Here is a 17,022-nt window from a genome sequence, read left to right on the forward strand (position 1 = left end):
GTCTCTCACTCTTTCTTAAACCTTTCTGATTTTCTTTCCATTTCTGGGGGAGAGGTCTTAAAATTCCCAGCTACACTGTGCACCTACCTTTTCCCCTTAGTTCTGTGAGCTTTCTTCGTGCCTTTTAATGCTGCTTCATAATGTAGACCTCTTACCTCTGATCTTTATAAAATACCATTTTCATTATCTTGCAATATCGTCTACCCTTAAATACTTCTTTGACGTTTTCCTTGATCTCTAACCCTTTTATACCTGTGCACAACTCTAGTCCAGGAGAGAGAACTCTTGACCTAAAATACTTATAATTAAGAGTTCATAAGACGGATGCACACGAAAGAGAAGAGTCTGCTAGAAAAGGCAGCTCTGCTCAGTTCACTACTTGGTTTAGCAAACGAGTTTAGACTGCTTACTTTTAACCAAGAGATTTCACATGCAGTTGACTGGCACAGGGTGTCTCCCTTGAAGGGTCAATTTCTAGGTTTTAGTGGTTAGAAAACCATTGCGACGAGTTCTCCTCACACAGTCTTCTTCTATCCTAAAGCTTGGTTTCTTATTGATAGAGGCATCCACTTTGCCATGATTAGTATCTGTATGGTATCTCTTTTCCATCTTTATTCGTAATGTATCTGTGTTTTACATTTAATGTGCACTTCTTATAAACAGCATACAACTACGTCTTACTCTTTATTTAATCTAAGCACTTCTGTCCTTCAATTGTTTAATTTTTTATTTTTCATATTTGGTACAGGGTCTCACTATGCGGCTTGGACTTGTAGTGATCCTCCTGTTGCAGCCTCCCCAGCGCTGAGTTTACAGGTGCGTGCCACCAAGCCTGGTCTCAGTGGTCGGCCCAGCATGCGTGGGGGTAGGGCCAGAGTGGCAGGTAGTGCCAGGGATTGAACCCCAGTTCCTGTGCACTCCTAAGCAGGTGCTTAGTCCACTGGGCTATCTAACCAGCCCACAAGCCTATTGTATTGGTTCAAGCAATAAAATAGTTTTAAAGAAATTATTACATAAGTACGGAACTTTTAAGATTTATCGACACATTCATCTTTCCTAACACCATCCTGATTTAGATCCACATTTCTATCTGACATATGCATATATATTTCAGTTTTAAGAACTTCCTTTAATATTTCTATGAAGTAGATTTCTAGTACTGAGTTCTTTCAGTTCTTTAGTTGAGAAAAACTTTTGCCTCAAATTTTCAATAGTACTTTCTAGTACTGGGGAGATAGCTCAGTGGAATAAGTGCTTGCTTGGCAAACACAAGGTCCTGAGTTCCATCCCTGGTATCACCAAAAGAAAAATACTTTCTAATAGAAAAAACCCCTCTAGATGGACAGTTCTTCCCCATCCCAACCTTTCATCGTTACACTGTCTCCTTGCAAACTTTCTGATGGAGAGGTTCTTGGACTATCACTGGTCTGTGACATGTAATGTATTTTTTTTCCCTGGCCTCTTTCAAAATTTTCTTTTTATCAGTGAGTTTCAGGAACTTGATTGTGGCACATCATGCTTTGCTTTCTGCATGTGTCCACATGTGCCTGTTTTGCGGTGTATGGTTTTTGCTTGTATGTTTTAGAATTTCAAACAATTTTACATAAATTCTTCTTCCAATCCCCCTCTCTGCCTTCTTGCACTCCACCCTCACACATTCATAGACTGCCTGGTACTGCTTGGTGGCACACTCAGACACGCTCACTTCTTGTCAACCCTGCCCCTGTACTTAATCTGAATAGCTTTTATTTTTATTTATTTGCAGTACCGGGAATTAAACTCAGGACCTTGCACTTGCCAGATAAGCACTTTTTCTACTAAGCTATCTCCTTGGCCCAGTCTTTATAAACGACTTCAAATTTTACTACCCTCCACCCAGTGCTTAACCTGGTGTTATGAACATCCTCTGAATCTTTCATAACAGATACCACATTTTCTCAGTTCTAGAATACCGACTTCTTTTTATAGTTTAAACTTCTCCACTGAAGTTTCCCATTTGTTGCCTCATTGTGTTAAGGTTTTCCTTTAAATTCTTGAACAGTATGTGATTATTTGAAAGCTCTCACTCATTCACCATCTCCGGTCAGGCTGGGCTCTGTTGCTAGTCACTGATTAGTTGTTTTCTCCTGTTTTGGGGTCAAGTTTGCTCACTTTGCCTACCTAGTAACTTTGAAACGAAGTATGACGGACACTATGACTGGCATGTTGCTAAGCTTTTGGATTTTATTTTCTTTCTTTAAAGTGCCTTAAGTGTTGTTTCAAGAAGAAATTAATTTGTTTTCAATTATGTACAACATGACAAGCCTGGCATTTTCTTTCAGTAGCACTGCCTTGGCCTTTTATGCAGTACTGTAATCTCCTTGTGGAGAAAGGCCATGTGTCACTTAACTTGGGATTCATGGCTTGATGCTGGCCTTGACTCACAGGAGGAGTTTGAAACATATTTGTTAACTGAAAGAAACTGTAAGTTCAGAGGTTTATTACATCATATTTACAAGTTAATACAGGTGTGTTCATATCAAGAGAAAATAGTAAAATAATAACATCACCTACTGTTAGCTGAGAGTTTGCTATGAGCTTGGTACTGTTCTAAGTCATAACTCACCTAATCCTAATGCTGGCTCTAGTCGGCATCTCCTACCTACCATCTGACTCACGCGGAGACTAGCATGTGGATCACCTTACTCGCCCGAGGGCCCGCAGTCGGGCAGCCACAGAACCAGGAGCAGAACGCCAACCTTCCAGCTCCACATGCCACACCTTCGCTCAGAAATAGCTTGACTGTTCATACGATTTGCAAATAGGGCGACTCCAAAGCGGGACGATCGTGTGTTTTTCGGCAAATTTCCCTTGAATTAGCTGTGTGTACTAGAGCTCTGCAGGCCAGCAGAGGAAGCCATGGGAAGCTCTCCCTTCCCAAACATGTTCAGTGACCACATTTCACAACGTTCAGATTAGGTGGATAGGGACAGAAAAACATATATTTAAAATTTATATTTGCACAGATGAAAAGAAACACATACTACTGACAAGTGAGTGCCATAAAATTATGGTGTATTCTCGGTTAAGATAGTTTTATTAAGAGATGCTCTCTGACACTTCGTGTGTATCTCGAAGTGACTTCGTATCTGAATAAATCTGCCTGCCTCCTCCTCGATCCCTGCCTCATTCAGTGATGCTGCGAAAAAGCACACATTTCCAAACCATGGCTGCACGGAAAACAGGATCTTTGAGGAGAGTGACAAATTGGATCGTTAAGAAGTTCTAAGAACATTATTTCAGACCTCCAGTTTGTAACACCATTAGAGTTGTGGTCCAAGAAGATGCAAGTCCTGAAACGTAGCTTTGTCCATTTAAATGGCAAACCCTGGGCATGCAGATTTTAAACGTTAGTAAGAGATCTTGGCATTGCAATTTATCATATCACTTTTTTATATCTCCAATGAATAATATATTCTGAATGGCACCTCATAACCAAACTTATTTAAATAGGATTTACTGTAATTTCTATATCCACTGGCAACAGGACACTGATGCTTATCTGACCCCATCATCAACTAACAGAAGTTATATTAGAGAAGTCAAACTGATGCCACTACATCTGGAGTGACTATTTTACTTTTAATCCAATTGTTATTAAGTTTTAGAGTTGTTCTTGTCACTGAAAACTCAAGGTAAAAATATAAACAGCTATAATGTATATGCTCAAGTGAGTCTTCATAATAAAGAGTAACATGAAAATTTAACATTTACAGATGATTTGGACAGAAAGTAGCCTACGTCTAAATATTCACAGTGGTAGGCTATATGAATATCAACTTTACTTTTTGTCTCTGGCTACCTTAAGGCTTTAGTCAGCCCCTCCCCCTGCCCCATTAAGCAAAGCCAAAACAAAACAAGGAAAAATCGGCAATCTTGCTATTATCTTCTGAGTCAGGCTGATGCCCAGGGGCCCAGAGGCCCTGCCCGACACCCTGACACCCCGCGGTGGGGAGGACTCCAGCTCCCGCTACAGTACTCAGCCTCCTAGCAGTGCAGAGCTGCCACGAGGCCAACTGGCTGTGCAAGAAAGCAGGCGCAACGGTGACAAATCGAGTTTTTTCAGCAATTCTGTATGAAACTCCTGATTTAGAAATGTCAGCTGATGTCTTTTCAGGTGTTGTTCTGAGGTTTTTCATTACCACAAAAATATCTGCCAGTTGCAAACAGACAGAAAGTAGGGAAGACTGCTTTGGTAAACAGCAGAAAGCTGGAGTCCCGGGCCACAGCAGCACCAGGCGGCCTCTGGAATGGCTGGGCAGGCGGGCAAGTGCTCACGCTTTCCACAGAATGTGCCCCTAACACACAACGGCATTGTCAGCAGGGTGCACACATAGCAGCATGTGCAGTGGGACGGACAGGCTCTGTGCTGGGTGTGCCTGTCAGACCAGGAGCACACAGAGGAGAGCCAATTTTTCTCAATATTTGAATGAATCCTCCTGGACGTTTGTGGACTCAGTCAAGCACACTTAGAAAGCGTAATTTGGTCATGAAAAGTCATTATTTTATCTATGTCTGCTGTTACATTAAAACTTACCAATTGGTTAAGCAAACATTTACTAAGCACCTAGTGTGTGCTGTGTACAGACAGGGCTGGGATAAGAGCGGAGCCAGGCAGCTTGTGGCTGAACGAGGAAGGCAGGCAAGCAAGCAGGTGACAGAGGTGCAGTGCGCAGAAGCCAGGAGGGCTGTTAAATCCTGAGTAGCAAGATGGGCTGCTCCCTGCATCTAATCTACTGCAGGGAAGCCACAGACCGCCTGAAGAGTGAGTCCAAAGCATGAGTAAACGAGGCCCTTCCCTCCCATTTGCTCTAGGGGGCGCTGTTCTAAACGCCTACAGTCTAACTCGTGTAAACCCTCACATTCACTTCATACTAGCTGCATCTTCTAGACGAGGAAACAAACAAAAGAATTTGTAAAGGAGGAAGAGTCGGAACGCAGCTTCTGCGTTCTTAATCCCTTCATAGTGTTTGTGTGCTACATATTAAACAACAATATAGAACGAGTTGTCAGCCAAAATCCCTTTCTATTCTAGTCTTGTAAGTACCTAAATCCAGACACTCTGCCTTGTGCTCCAAGCACGCACCACATATGAGGGCAGGTTCTGGTGACAAATGTGACGGCGCCTCTCGCTGGACGTTCCCTACGTCAGTCACATCCATCCCTTTCTGCTCCCACCAGTCCTCACTGGCTCCAAGCTGTCTTTGCATCTTCAGTCTTTATCCCTCCAAATCATCACTGCCAGAACACTCTTGAGCGTGTTCCTTCCCTGGTCCAAAATGCTAACGAGATCCTCTTCTCCGCTATCGAGGTTTCCAAAGTGTGGAACAAGTACCATTTGTGAAGTGACTTTAGATGGGACACAGTGGCATCTAGTAACTCCAGATCACAGACGAATTTCCTTTTACCAATTTCCTTTCAATTCTAATTATGTCAGGGAAAATACTTCTACATGTAGCTAATCCTTGATAAACTCTCTGAAAAGAGCAGGCCTCAGACAGGGCCTTGGACAAGAAAACTATATCTAACTGGATGTCAAAATATTGCTTTCTTAACATAACAACATGGCTTTACTTCTTGTATTTCATTTTTATGCTTTTCTGCTGGGTGGTTAAGACCAAGATAAAGCAAGACCTATGCAACAAGAGTTGTAGCTTTTGGGTCTGATAAGGTCAGTGAAATCCCCTCAGGATTTATCCTGAGATCCTGCACTTCAGATTGTAGATCCTGTAGGGGACTCAGGTCAACAATTTCTGACACTGCCAGTCAAGCGGAAGACCCAATACTATTATGGATTACTGGACTCTTTTAGAATATTTTGTTGAGTTAACACACCTATAATATTCAAATGGTGGAACTAAACAAAAAAGGGGATATATAAATGAATGTCCATTTTGTATCTGTGCATTCAAAATGGTTAGGATAGATATATAGTTACATTCCCTTAATGAATAGAGGGATTTGTTCTAATAGTGTTTGTAAATAGGATATCATGTCTGCATCTTGTATAGCAAATAACCACTAGGAAGAGAGTATGCAATGTGTTAATTATTGAAACTATCCTACCAATTAGATTTGAAACTGTCTCATTGCTATTTGTCTCTCAATAAAATTATGGAAAAAATTTAAATATTCTAAAAAATGTTTTCTTTTATGTATATTTTTGTATTTTATGCATTTTTTTCATTATTATAGGGACCAAAAGGTTTTAATAAATCAATTTCAAAAATATTATCTACTATATATTTTTCCAGATGTGATGAAATAAACATAAAAATAATTGAAAAAAACCTGGAAATGCAGAAATAATGGAATTTTAAAGGAGTCAAAATAAACTTAGGGCTGGTCAGATAGCTCAGCAGACTAAAGCACCTGCTTAGGCAGAATGCAGGGGCTGGGGTTCGATCCCTGGCACCAGAAGGTGTGCCAGCCCTGCTCCTGGGGTGCGCTGAGACAGTCACTGAGGCTGGGCATGGTGGCACTCTAATCCCAGTGCTTGGGAGGCTGAAAACAGGAGGATCACTATGAGTCCAGTGTACATAGTGATATCCTGTAGACCCTGCACTAAATACATAGAAAAAAATTAAATGGAATTTTTGTTTTATGACTTTTTAATTAGTATATATTTTCCATCTGTAAGTGCAACACACAGTTTTAAATCAAATTTCATCCAGAAAGAAGCAAGTCAACTTAAAATACACTTCCAGGTACCTACTGCAGCAGGCAGAACTCAGAAGAGGTATGGACACAGCGCAGCAGCGACCTTATCTTGCGAAGCCCAGCGTAGGGCCTTTGGGTGCTCCACAGTAGTCTCCAAAGGCCCTGCCTGCGTCAGGCTGCTGTGCTGTAGGACTGGTGTTTCTCGGGCTGTTCTTAAACCTGGCAACAGTGATTCTTCAGTCTGTTCTCTAAAGACGCAGCATTTTCTGGCTGCAATGGCTCGCATCTAGGTGGCCATCCCATGCCTCATGTGGTCAAGGAGGGGCTTTTGCGGAGCCAGCTGGATATAGGATGTGTGCACTCGGGCTGACCACGGTGCAACACTAGGATTATGGGTGCGACACTCCCTGCCCTCAGGGTGGGGAGCACGGGTGAGACAGGAGGGCCCGAAAGAGGCCCGCTGCTGGCTTCGCTGCCTCCTGCCCACAGTGAGCAGTCTCTCCTCTGCCGCGCCACTCTGCCCTGGACAATGGACTGAAAGTGTGGGCTTGAACTGTGTTCTTCCTTCTTTGGTGCTGAGCATTTTGTCTCAACAAGCAAAAGACACCACCTTCAAGATTTTACCACATTGGTCCTTCTGCTTGGGGTGCCCGTCTCCTATCTCCTTACCATCTCTCCAAATCCACGCGGAGTGCCTCCCCTCTAGGAAACCTTTGCTCATCCGCAATCAGATGAATGTCTTGCCCTTTCAACAATAACAGCGCCTTCTCTCTGCATGTCGCTTCCTATCACAGTTTTCATGACATTAAAAGTGTTTAAATAATATATTCATCCACCTGGTAAATTTCAAGTGAGAGGAAGAAGGACATGGCTTTTATTCATTTTTTTTCATGCCACTACGGTACTTAACAAAGTGTCTCGCATATCAGCCTATAATTACTATTTGTTGTTTTGAACTTAATACTTTATGCAACATTCATGGATACTCACAATTTTGCGCCTGATCATGAAGAGTGGGATTTTTGCATGAAGAGGAGTTGAGGACAGTTCCTTATGGACTGTTGATAAATAAAGTCTTCTTTTGATGTTGCCTAAATCAGTAATTCTGAAAAAAGAGATAGGACAGAAGAAAGATCTCCATCAATTTAATAATTACATCTTGGGATAATCATCAAAATAATACAATTTCCAACAAGGAGTTCCAACACAAAGTTTAAGAATTATTGTTCTGTCAGGAGGAAAAAAAAATTAAGTTCAAAGTGCGCCCAAGCTTGCATGTACAAACTCACTTAATATGCTAATTTATTTCAGCACGCCACACTAGATTTCCATAGTCCTCCAGCCTATGAACAAACTCAATTTGAAACTGCAAGCTTTTAACAACCAGGCTCGTTGCATCCCCTTACGCTTGTGTTATCTTGGGACATACTGTCACCTACTAAGTGAAAAACCTTATGGGTTTCCTTCCCTAAAAATGCACCTGTCAGTTTATATAGGCTTCAGTCTGCTTGGCGCCAGACGCAGAGCCCTGCCTGTCGGCTTCACTTCCGACGCACATATCTTCCACCTGGAATTATAATACACGAGCTTATTGCTCACTGCGCAGGCCAGCCCGCAGCGACAGCAGGGACACGGAATGTGCACGTCTTCAATGGATTTAGGCCACAGGCCTGACCACAAAGATTAGGTTGGGATCAGGCTGACAGAGGCGCATTTCTGCGTCCTGCTTTCTTTAGGTCTCACAGCTGGGGCTGCAGGCTGGCCGTCTCCACTGCGATCGCAGGCTGCTGGATCGTACAACTGAGGCTTTCTTCAGGACTATCTTTTTTATCTAAGAATAAATCATGTTTTCCTGATTTTTAGTAATGTTGTCTAGATGGACCACACTGCTAATTTTCTACAATTAGCAATTCCCTAAGGAAATATTTCTTTCAAATACACTGTTGTCAATATTTATAGTATAATTAAAATTAAAAAAAATCAACATAATCTTTTCCATAGCTCTTCACTGCTGCCTCCTATTAAGCAGGCACTCTACCACTGAGCAACACCCTGGACCTTTTCTATTCTCCGACTTGGAGAGAAGCATTAAGCACAATGCACAACCACCTCATGCTCTTTATATAGACTTGCTTATGTGGATATTTGTTGATTAGCAAAAGTTTAGATTGTTGTGAAGCAGAAGTCTTAATTATTTGTACCAGTGCTTTCTGTATCCTAAAAAAATCCTTGCCTAAAGCAAAAATACTTTTCTGTTTCCTTCTAGATTTTTATAGGCCCAGTTTTTACATTTCGTCTGTGATCCATCCTAAATTGGTTTCTGTGTTGTTGGTGGAGCTGAAGTTATTTTCTTCGTGTAATGTTTATTAACTTGTCCCAGAACCATTTATTAAAGACTCTCCTCTTCGAAATGCTATGTCACCTTGCCAAAAATCACTCATCATGGTGCAGTGATCCATTTCCTACTATTATAATGAAATATCTAAGGCTAGGTAACTTCATAATGAAGAAATGGGAGCTTACAGTTATGGAAACATGCATGAGAGGAAGAGATCACGCCTTGAAACAGCATGCCAGAGGGCAACGCCAAGGCGGGCCTTCCTCTCGGGACAGCTTACTCTTGCAAGAACTGATTCAAAGGCCCACAGAAATCACCTCAATGTCTTCTGAAGCTAGCACTCCAAATGACCAGAGGGACAACCTGCTCACTGAGCTCCACACTGTTGCCCAACATGGCTGTTCTAGTGATTAAGCCACCAATGCGCTATCCATGCACAAACTCTTGGCAGACAAGCCACATCCCAATGACAGCACCGGTGTGTGGGTCCATACAAAGCTAGACGCTCCCGTGGTCCAGTTTTTTCAATAATACATTTGCTCATTCTTATACCAAAGCTACTATATTTTGATTACTACAGATTAACAGTGAGCTTCAAAACTACAAAAAGAAGTCTTTCAACTTTGGCTTTATTAAAGGTATATTTGAATTTTTACATTTTATACAGATTTTAGATTTATTTATCATTTTCTATTTGAAAAGGTTACTGAGAATTTATTGGCTATGTTACATTGGATCTAAAAATCTTGTTTTGAAAGAATAATACTGAGTTTTTCAACCTATTTACATGGTATATTTCCATTTATTTAGGTTTTTTCTACTTTCTTTCATAATGTTTTACAATTTGCATTTCACAAGTCTCAAATTTTTTGTTAAATTATTTCTATTATTTTACACATTTACAATAAATTTTAGAACCTAACTTTTTGGCCAATTTGCTAATAGACCATAGAAATACAATTGGTTTTTATATACCAACCTTGTTTCTTGTGACTGCTTAATTCAATCATGAGTAAACAATGTGTTGATACTTAACTTCTTTTCCTTTAGCTAAATTAACACATTGCACTAAACACTGGATTATACTCCAGTCTTGATAACTTAGAGAGCATTTTAAGAATGATCTTTAAGGTTTTTCCATGGTTGAAAACACAAATTTATGACCTCCTATAAGACTGAATCCAGAATGGAGCAGCAAGTTGTAAAGATGTCAGACAATAAGTTTAACTAACGTTTTAATAGGGAGACTATCCAAAGTATCTTCTCTGACCATGATGGAATCAAACTAAATATAAGCAACAACAAAATATTTAGAAAGGCCCTCAATGTTCAGGATTTAAATAGCATACTTGTAACAGACTAACATACTTCTAAGAAACCCAACAAATGTTTTCTATCACCTCTTAAAATTTTAAAGAGGAAATTCTAAGAGGTAATAGAAAATATTTCAGAATGAATAAAACTATTCATCAGAACTGGTAGGATGCACCTAACAATACGTACAGCTAAATTTAGTCTTAATTCTCTGCATAAGACAAGAAGAAAGGTTTAAAGTAGTGATAAAACTTTTTGTCTGAAGAAGCTAAAAGGAACAAAGCACAAATTTAACCCAAAATAAGAAGTAAGGAAATAAAAAACCAATAAAGTGAAAATCACATAATGGAATCAGTAAAATAGAAAACAGGGAATACAGAAATTTAATACAGCCGAAGTTGTTTTCTTTGGAAAGATGACAGTTCTAAATTATAATATCTGGTGTACACTTTTGCTCAGGGAAGGATATTATTATTATTAAATACTAATTAACTCTTGGGTATTCTCTATATGCCGGCCCTGAATTAAGCAGTTTTTGTATATTCTCTCACCTAATTCTCCCATAAACTTGCCAAGATATCTGCCATTATTATCATCATCTCTATTTTACTGATGAAAAAACTAAATCTTAGTAAAACTGGCTGACTTTTTGAAAATCATGTATCTAGCAGAGTTTAAATTTAAACTCATCTAATTAATTGAGTATCCACACTCGGAGCCACACGCCTTTTCTGCTTTCTGAAGTGGGTGGTACTTGTGAACACATCCAGTAATCTCGGATGCATTCCCAGTAGCATGGCCTTCCCTTCTGGAATAAAATATTTACTATTGGATGGCTAAGACTCCAACGCTTCAGTGTGTTTATCTGGACACAGCCCTTGTTTGCATTTTCTGTGTGAATTTTCTTTCCACTGACAAAGTCTTCCTTTAACTGTGTAAAGAAAAACTCTGATGGCAAAAGCAAGACACCAAGAGTCCTCTTGCTGGACAGCTATCATCAAAACAAGGAAAGGAGGAGAAACGCAAGAGCAACACGGAAATCCTCCTCCTGCGCCACACCCTGCACATCACTGACGTTACCTCACTTATTGGTGGAAGGAGAGTCAATATTTACCTCTTCCTGAAGCAGTGAGAGGTCCAGAGACACCAAGAAACCTGGTCAAGATCGCAGTGCTGGTGCTCAGCACAGCCAGGAAATCTACTAAAGCCAGAAAAGGCAGGGCAAGAGGACTACATGAACTCTAAGCCCATCTGAAAATTCCAGAGGATGGCCGTGTTTTTGAAAGTTTGCATACTTCCAAGGAAAAAGAATTATTTTTTTTTTGTAATTATTTACTTTTGTAGAGGGCATTTGAACATATTTTACTATCTTTTGTTTCTTCTTTCTATCTACTCTCGCTTACTATATTTTGTTTGTTATCTTTACACTTCTTTTTTTTTTTTAACTATCTTTTGCATTTTAAATTTGTTTTTCAAGATTTTTTTTCAAAATTTATTTGATACAGGATCTTGCTATGGAGCTCAGACTCATAGTGATCCTTCTGTCTCAGCCTCCTCAGGGCTGGGATTAAAGGTGTGTACCACCATGATCGGTTTTGATGGCTGGCTGGGCACAGCATGCCATGTGGTACCAGGGATCAAACCTGGATCCTTGCCCTTGCCAGGCAGAAAATTAGACCACCAGGCTATCTCCTGAGCCCCTGTTTACTATCTTTTGTTTCTTACTATCTTTGTTTCTTATGGGTATTACTGACAAAAGATTCTTATAAACATTACTAGGGCTGAGATAGCTTGGTGGTCTAAGCACCTGCCTGGCGAGCACAAGGTCCCGTGCTGTCCCATGCCCTGCAGGCCTTGGAACCCAGCCCCAAAGCCAGGCATGGTGGTGCATGCCTATAATCCTAGCACTGGGGAGGCTGAGATAGGAGAGGATCACTCCAAGTCTGAACTGCGTAGTGAGAACCTCTACCAACAACAATAAACACCTGATACACTAATGGCATTTGTTAGGGGAAAGTTCTTAATAGAACACCTTTTGTATAGGTGTTTAGACATCACTCTGTCCAAACCTGCTTATGGCTATCAATCTGGAATCATGGGTTTATAGGGTTACGGTTCCTTAAAAATATTATTTATGGTATAAATGTGTAAAATGGCCCAGCCCTCTCTTTGCATACATGACATTCCTTCAGGTATTGCTTGGAGAACTCTTCTGCTAAATCTCAGCCAAAATGCACCAAGAAAGGGATAGAGAGCTGCCAGTCTCTCTGCCTTAAAACTCGTACACTGAAATTAATAAAAAACCAACACAGCTAAGGCTGCCAATTCTTATGAGTCTCTCTGGCAGTCCAATCTCTTGGGCTCCCTGACACACCTGGTGTTGTGCAACCTCTTTAGGAAGCACACACACAAAAGTGGAGCCTGAGATAAGGAGACAGGTGCAAGTAGTTTGAGAAGTAATCCTACTAAGGAACAGGGTAACAGGGAGAGGAAACAACAAAGGAGGGAAGACCGACAGACACACGCACTGTGACAGTAATGACAATGCCGCACAGGTCATGGGCTCTCCATTCCACCAAGACCTCTGAGATACGGATAGAGTAACTCAGATCTGACCACTTGAAGAGTAGAGGGTGGGACTCTGCTCCCCAAAGGTTAAAAGATGCCTGCGGGGGGGGTGTGCCCGAGTGTGTGGTATGACTCCTCAAGGTCTCCAGGCTGTGACTGCCCGTGGTTAAAGTGGCCCTCACAGCATCAAAAAGGTCCTGAGATGCACCAGAGCAAGCTGGCAAAATTCCCTCCACTGCTGCAGCTGGTGGTGGAGGTGGATTTAGAGAAGGCGACCAGGACACCAGGATGGACCTCCACGGACGCAACACTAGCACACTGGCTGCTATTTAAACACATTCGATTACTTTCATATCTTTGCTGAAGCATTTCCCTTGCCGAATAAAATTATATTCACTCACCACATCTTGAATTAGTCACCACTATCTACCTGAGGTTATCTTGGACCTAGAAATTAAAAGTGATCACATCTTTCACTGAGTTTCTACAGTACGATTTTTGACCTCTGCTACTGAACATTTTTCATTCCCCCTTTTGTTCTAGGTTAGTGATTATGCTTCATTTTATGGGCCATAAACTGATTCAAATATGCACATATTTTCCATTGTTTTCATGGATGAGTAACATGCAGTCCCAAATATTTCAGTTTTACCACTTGCTAATAATATTTTAATTCTGCTTAGGAAGATTATTACAATTCGGTATTCTTGAAGTTATTTCAAGCTTAAAGAAGTCCCTCACTTTACCTTCTACTGGGATGTCTGACTGCTCTTTCTGGTGCATAATCTGCAAAGTACTCAGTATATCTTGTATAAGCATGGAGGGGTAGTTCTTAAATTTAGGGAAGGGGAATCTATTACGAATTCATCATCAGAGTTGTTTTGTGTTGGTTGCAGTTCTCAGTAGCAACTGTTATTAAGATTAGACATTGAACAGAAGTATGTCATAATGGTTGAGAAAAATAATTTTGAAGACTTTTTTATGTCTGATACTGGCTTTAAATATTAGCTATACAACATTGGGTAAGATGGGGCAATAAAAACCCCAAGTATGTAAATAGTGTGTCAGCTCCCGATAAAGGAAACGAAGCGAAGTGAAACACAAGGTAGCAGAAAGCGACAGGGGCAGAAAGCATTACTGCAGCAAAAACAGGGAGGGCCTCTCACAGAAGGTGACATCTGAGCCAAGAGCTGGAAAGTGAAGCAGGAACAAGCACAGCCGTGTCCGGAGCATTCCAGGCAGAACAGGCCACAATCCTGGGAAGACTCCAAAGAAGGACGCCACACCACTCACTGGTTCGTCTTATGCAACCCAGCACATTTACTAAGATGGGGGCTCCCCTGTCCTGTGAGGCTCAGCAGGAGCCAGGCAATAGGGGTCCAGCGTGAGCCCCCCTCGAGTCCAGTCTGGGAGTGCACGAAGCTGCTCTCCATCAAATCTGGGCCACTAAGGCTCTGAAGTGGAAGAATTTCTCAGTCATCACGTGTGCAGCTTGGGGCAGAGGTATTAGGACAAAGGCACTCATGTGGTAATGGAGGCTCGTTCTACTGTCTTCGCAAAAATAAACATGTAATCCTTCCCCATTTCATAATCAAGAGTAGTTGGTTTTGGAGGAAAACAAAATCAAGTGCTAAGCTTAAGTAATTCTGAAAGCAAGCTAAGTTGTTACTTTAAAAAATTAAAATTAGTCATTCACGAGAGAAAGACTATAAATGCATGTGTGACTACTTAAAAGCTTCATTACACTTATGTGCTTTTTTGGGGACAATTCAGTTGCTGAAAGGAAGGCTACTTATAATACAGCTCTTCACTTGTAATACAGGCTTGATTTTCACCACCTAAAACATCCCATGGCCTACCAGAAAGGAAGAAGACAAGCGACCCTGACAATTCTCCTCTTGTTTGTAGAGACGCATCTAAAAAGAAGCACATATAAGTGAATACACTGTTACACCAATAAGTGAGCATTCACAGCCGAGGGACAGCAATCTGGTAGAAAAGTAATGAGAGCACGCTGAGGAAAAAAATGGAGCAGTCAACAGGAAAATCAACCTCATTTATAATAATGTTCTAGTGATCAGCAGGTGTAGAAGTGTCTCTGCTGTGGTCATTAACTGCATTCATTTCAAACTTAACATCTACATTTGTAAACCACTTGAAAGTAAAATTACTTTTTCAGTTCAATTTTCAATTCACTTTTGTAAGTTCCTCCTTGATTGACAATTCTTTTCACAATAGCAACCTCTGAGAAATTCTGCGTAAATGATAGCATCCATGCAAGAGTGCAGAAGAATCCATCTACTGAGATTATTCACTTTTTTTCTGGTACCAGGATTTGAACTCATGACCTTGTGCTTTCCAGGCATACGTCATGCTTCTCCCATAAATCCCCAGCCCTTCACTTTCTTACGCATATACAATCATTTACAGCCCTTTGGGAACGTTCACTTCAGCTCAGAAGGAACTTGCAAAACTGATGTCAGACTTTGGATGATTGGATTCATTTACTGGAATAATTTGTCCTTAAAATCAAAATGATTTTTATCTCGCCTTATCAAGACCTAAAATCACCAAATGTAAATACATATTTTCATTGATGCTACCAATAATTCCAGGTATGAGGAAACAGCAAGACTGCAAAGCATCTGTAAATACTTGCAGTGCTGTTTTGGTACCTGGTTAGTATGGTGATGACATTGAGTTTAAAGGCCAGTAGGTGGGCAACAGGCCAAAGGTGACTCCATGGCCGCCCGTTCAAATCCATTCCACAGTCTACAGTATCATGAAGCATTTTAATCCATTAGCTTTTCAGGTGATTCAATCTACTGGAGTTTAAATTGGTTGAAATTTCCTTTGTATATGACAGAAAACAGCAGTTCTGCATGTGTAGGCTTACTCAAATACATTACACCCTTGTTTATTTAATTTTTAAAGAACCTCATTTTAGTCTAAAAACTGCTTTGTTTAGCAGGTGCCCACAGTACACGACGATGCCACCGTCCTAGGAGGGCGGTGCACGTGTGTAGCACAGATCTTCCCTCGTTTTTCACCCTCTCCGAGCTCTTGGTCTTCTTTCCATTTGCCAAAGATCGACGTCCCGGTCTCCTATTATCTGCCTTTTATTTTGTCCTTCAATTTATACTTTGGGCTGCTCAGATAAAAGAAATTATATTTAGGCTTGTATGTCTGATTTATTTCGCTTAACATGGTCGCAAGATGTAGTCATTTTCCTACAAATGACTCAGATTTATCCTTCTTTACAACAATCATAGCATTCATTACAATGTGTATTATACAATACTTGTATTTTCTAGTTATTTCAAATAAATGAAATGGAAATAGAAAACATTGCGCGCAGGCTTCCCTTCCCTGAGCGCTGCTGCGGCCCACTCGTGTTGTGGGCGCACCGTCCTGCAGAGCACACTCCAGGCTATGAGCGCACTCTCTCTGTTTATCTGGTCTCCAGAGGAGCTAACGGCAATGCAGGTGGCTCTCCAGCTTGGCCACTCTGAGGAACATCACTGTGCACACTTACACTCACTTCTGTGTGTGGACACACATGTGCTTTCACTTCTGGAAGGCACACATGCAGGACATGTGGGTGCACTGTTTCACATTTCTTTGGCAAGGTGTGAGAATTTCAGTTTCTCCACATCTTGATCAATGACTGATACCATCTACCTTTTTGATTATAGCCACTGCAGTGAGTAGGGGTGTCACTTCACTGTTCTTTTATATTTTTATTTTTTGGCAGAACCGGGGATTGAACCCAGGCCCTTGTGCTTGCCAGAGAAGCGCTTATTCTACTGAGCCATCTCCCTAGCCCTTCACTGTTCTTTTAACTTGACTTTCTCACTGATACCTGGTATTGAAAATATTATCATACATTTTCTAGCTATTCATCCATTTTCTTTTTTAAAAAACTCTGTCTTAACAAGTTTTAAACTGAGCCATATGCCTAAATTGTAAGAGTTCTTTCTATATTGTAGATATAAGAATTTACCATATGTATGATTTTTCAATATTTGGTTTGTCTTTATTTAATGATATCCTTAAAATACAACATTTAAAAATGTTGCTTGTCCACTTTTTCATATATATAT

General features: G+C 40.7%; 1 protein-coding gene across 9 annotated transcripts in view; it reads right to left on the reverse strand.

Moving 5' to 3' along the window:
- The window catches only part of CUNH3orf67 (chromosome unknown C3orf67 homolog), a 334,462-nt gene that overhangs the window by 186,371 nt on the left and 131,069 nt on the right, over positions 1-17,022 (reverse strand). For all 9 annotated transcript variants that reach the window (XM_023715803.1, XM_023715800.1, XM_023715798.1 and 6 more), the window contains exon 5: positions 7,690-7,804. In XM_023715803.1, coding sequence (XP_023571571.1) covers positions 7,690-7,707 — 18 coding nt within the window. In that variant the 5' untranslated portion in view covers positions 7,708-7,804. The remainder of the gene's footprint in view (positions 1-7,689; positions 7,805-17,022) is intronic.

Source organism: Octodon degus, unplaced genomic scaffold, assembly GCF_000260255.1.
Source record: "Octodon degus isolate 3935 unplaced genomic scaffold, OctDeg1.0 scaffold00043, whole genome shotgun sequence".
Taxonomy (NCBI): domain Eukaryota; kingdom Metazoa; phylum Chordata; class Mammalia; order Rodentia; family Octodontidae; genus Octodon; species Octodon degus.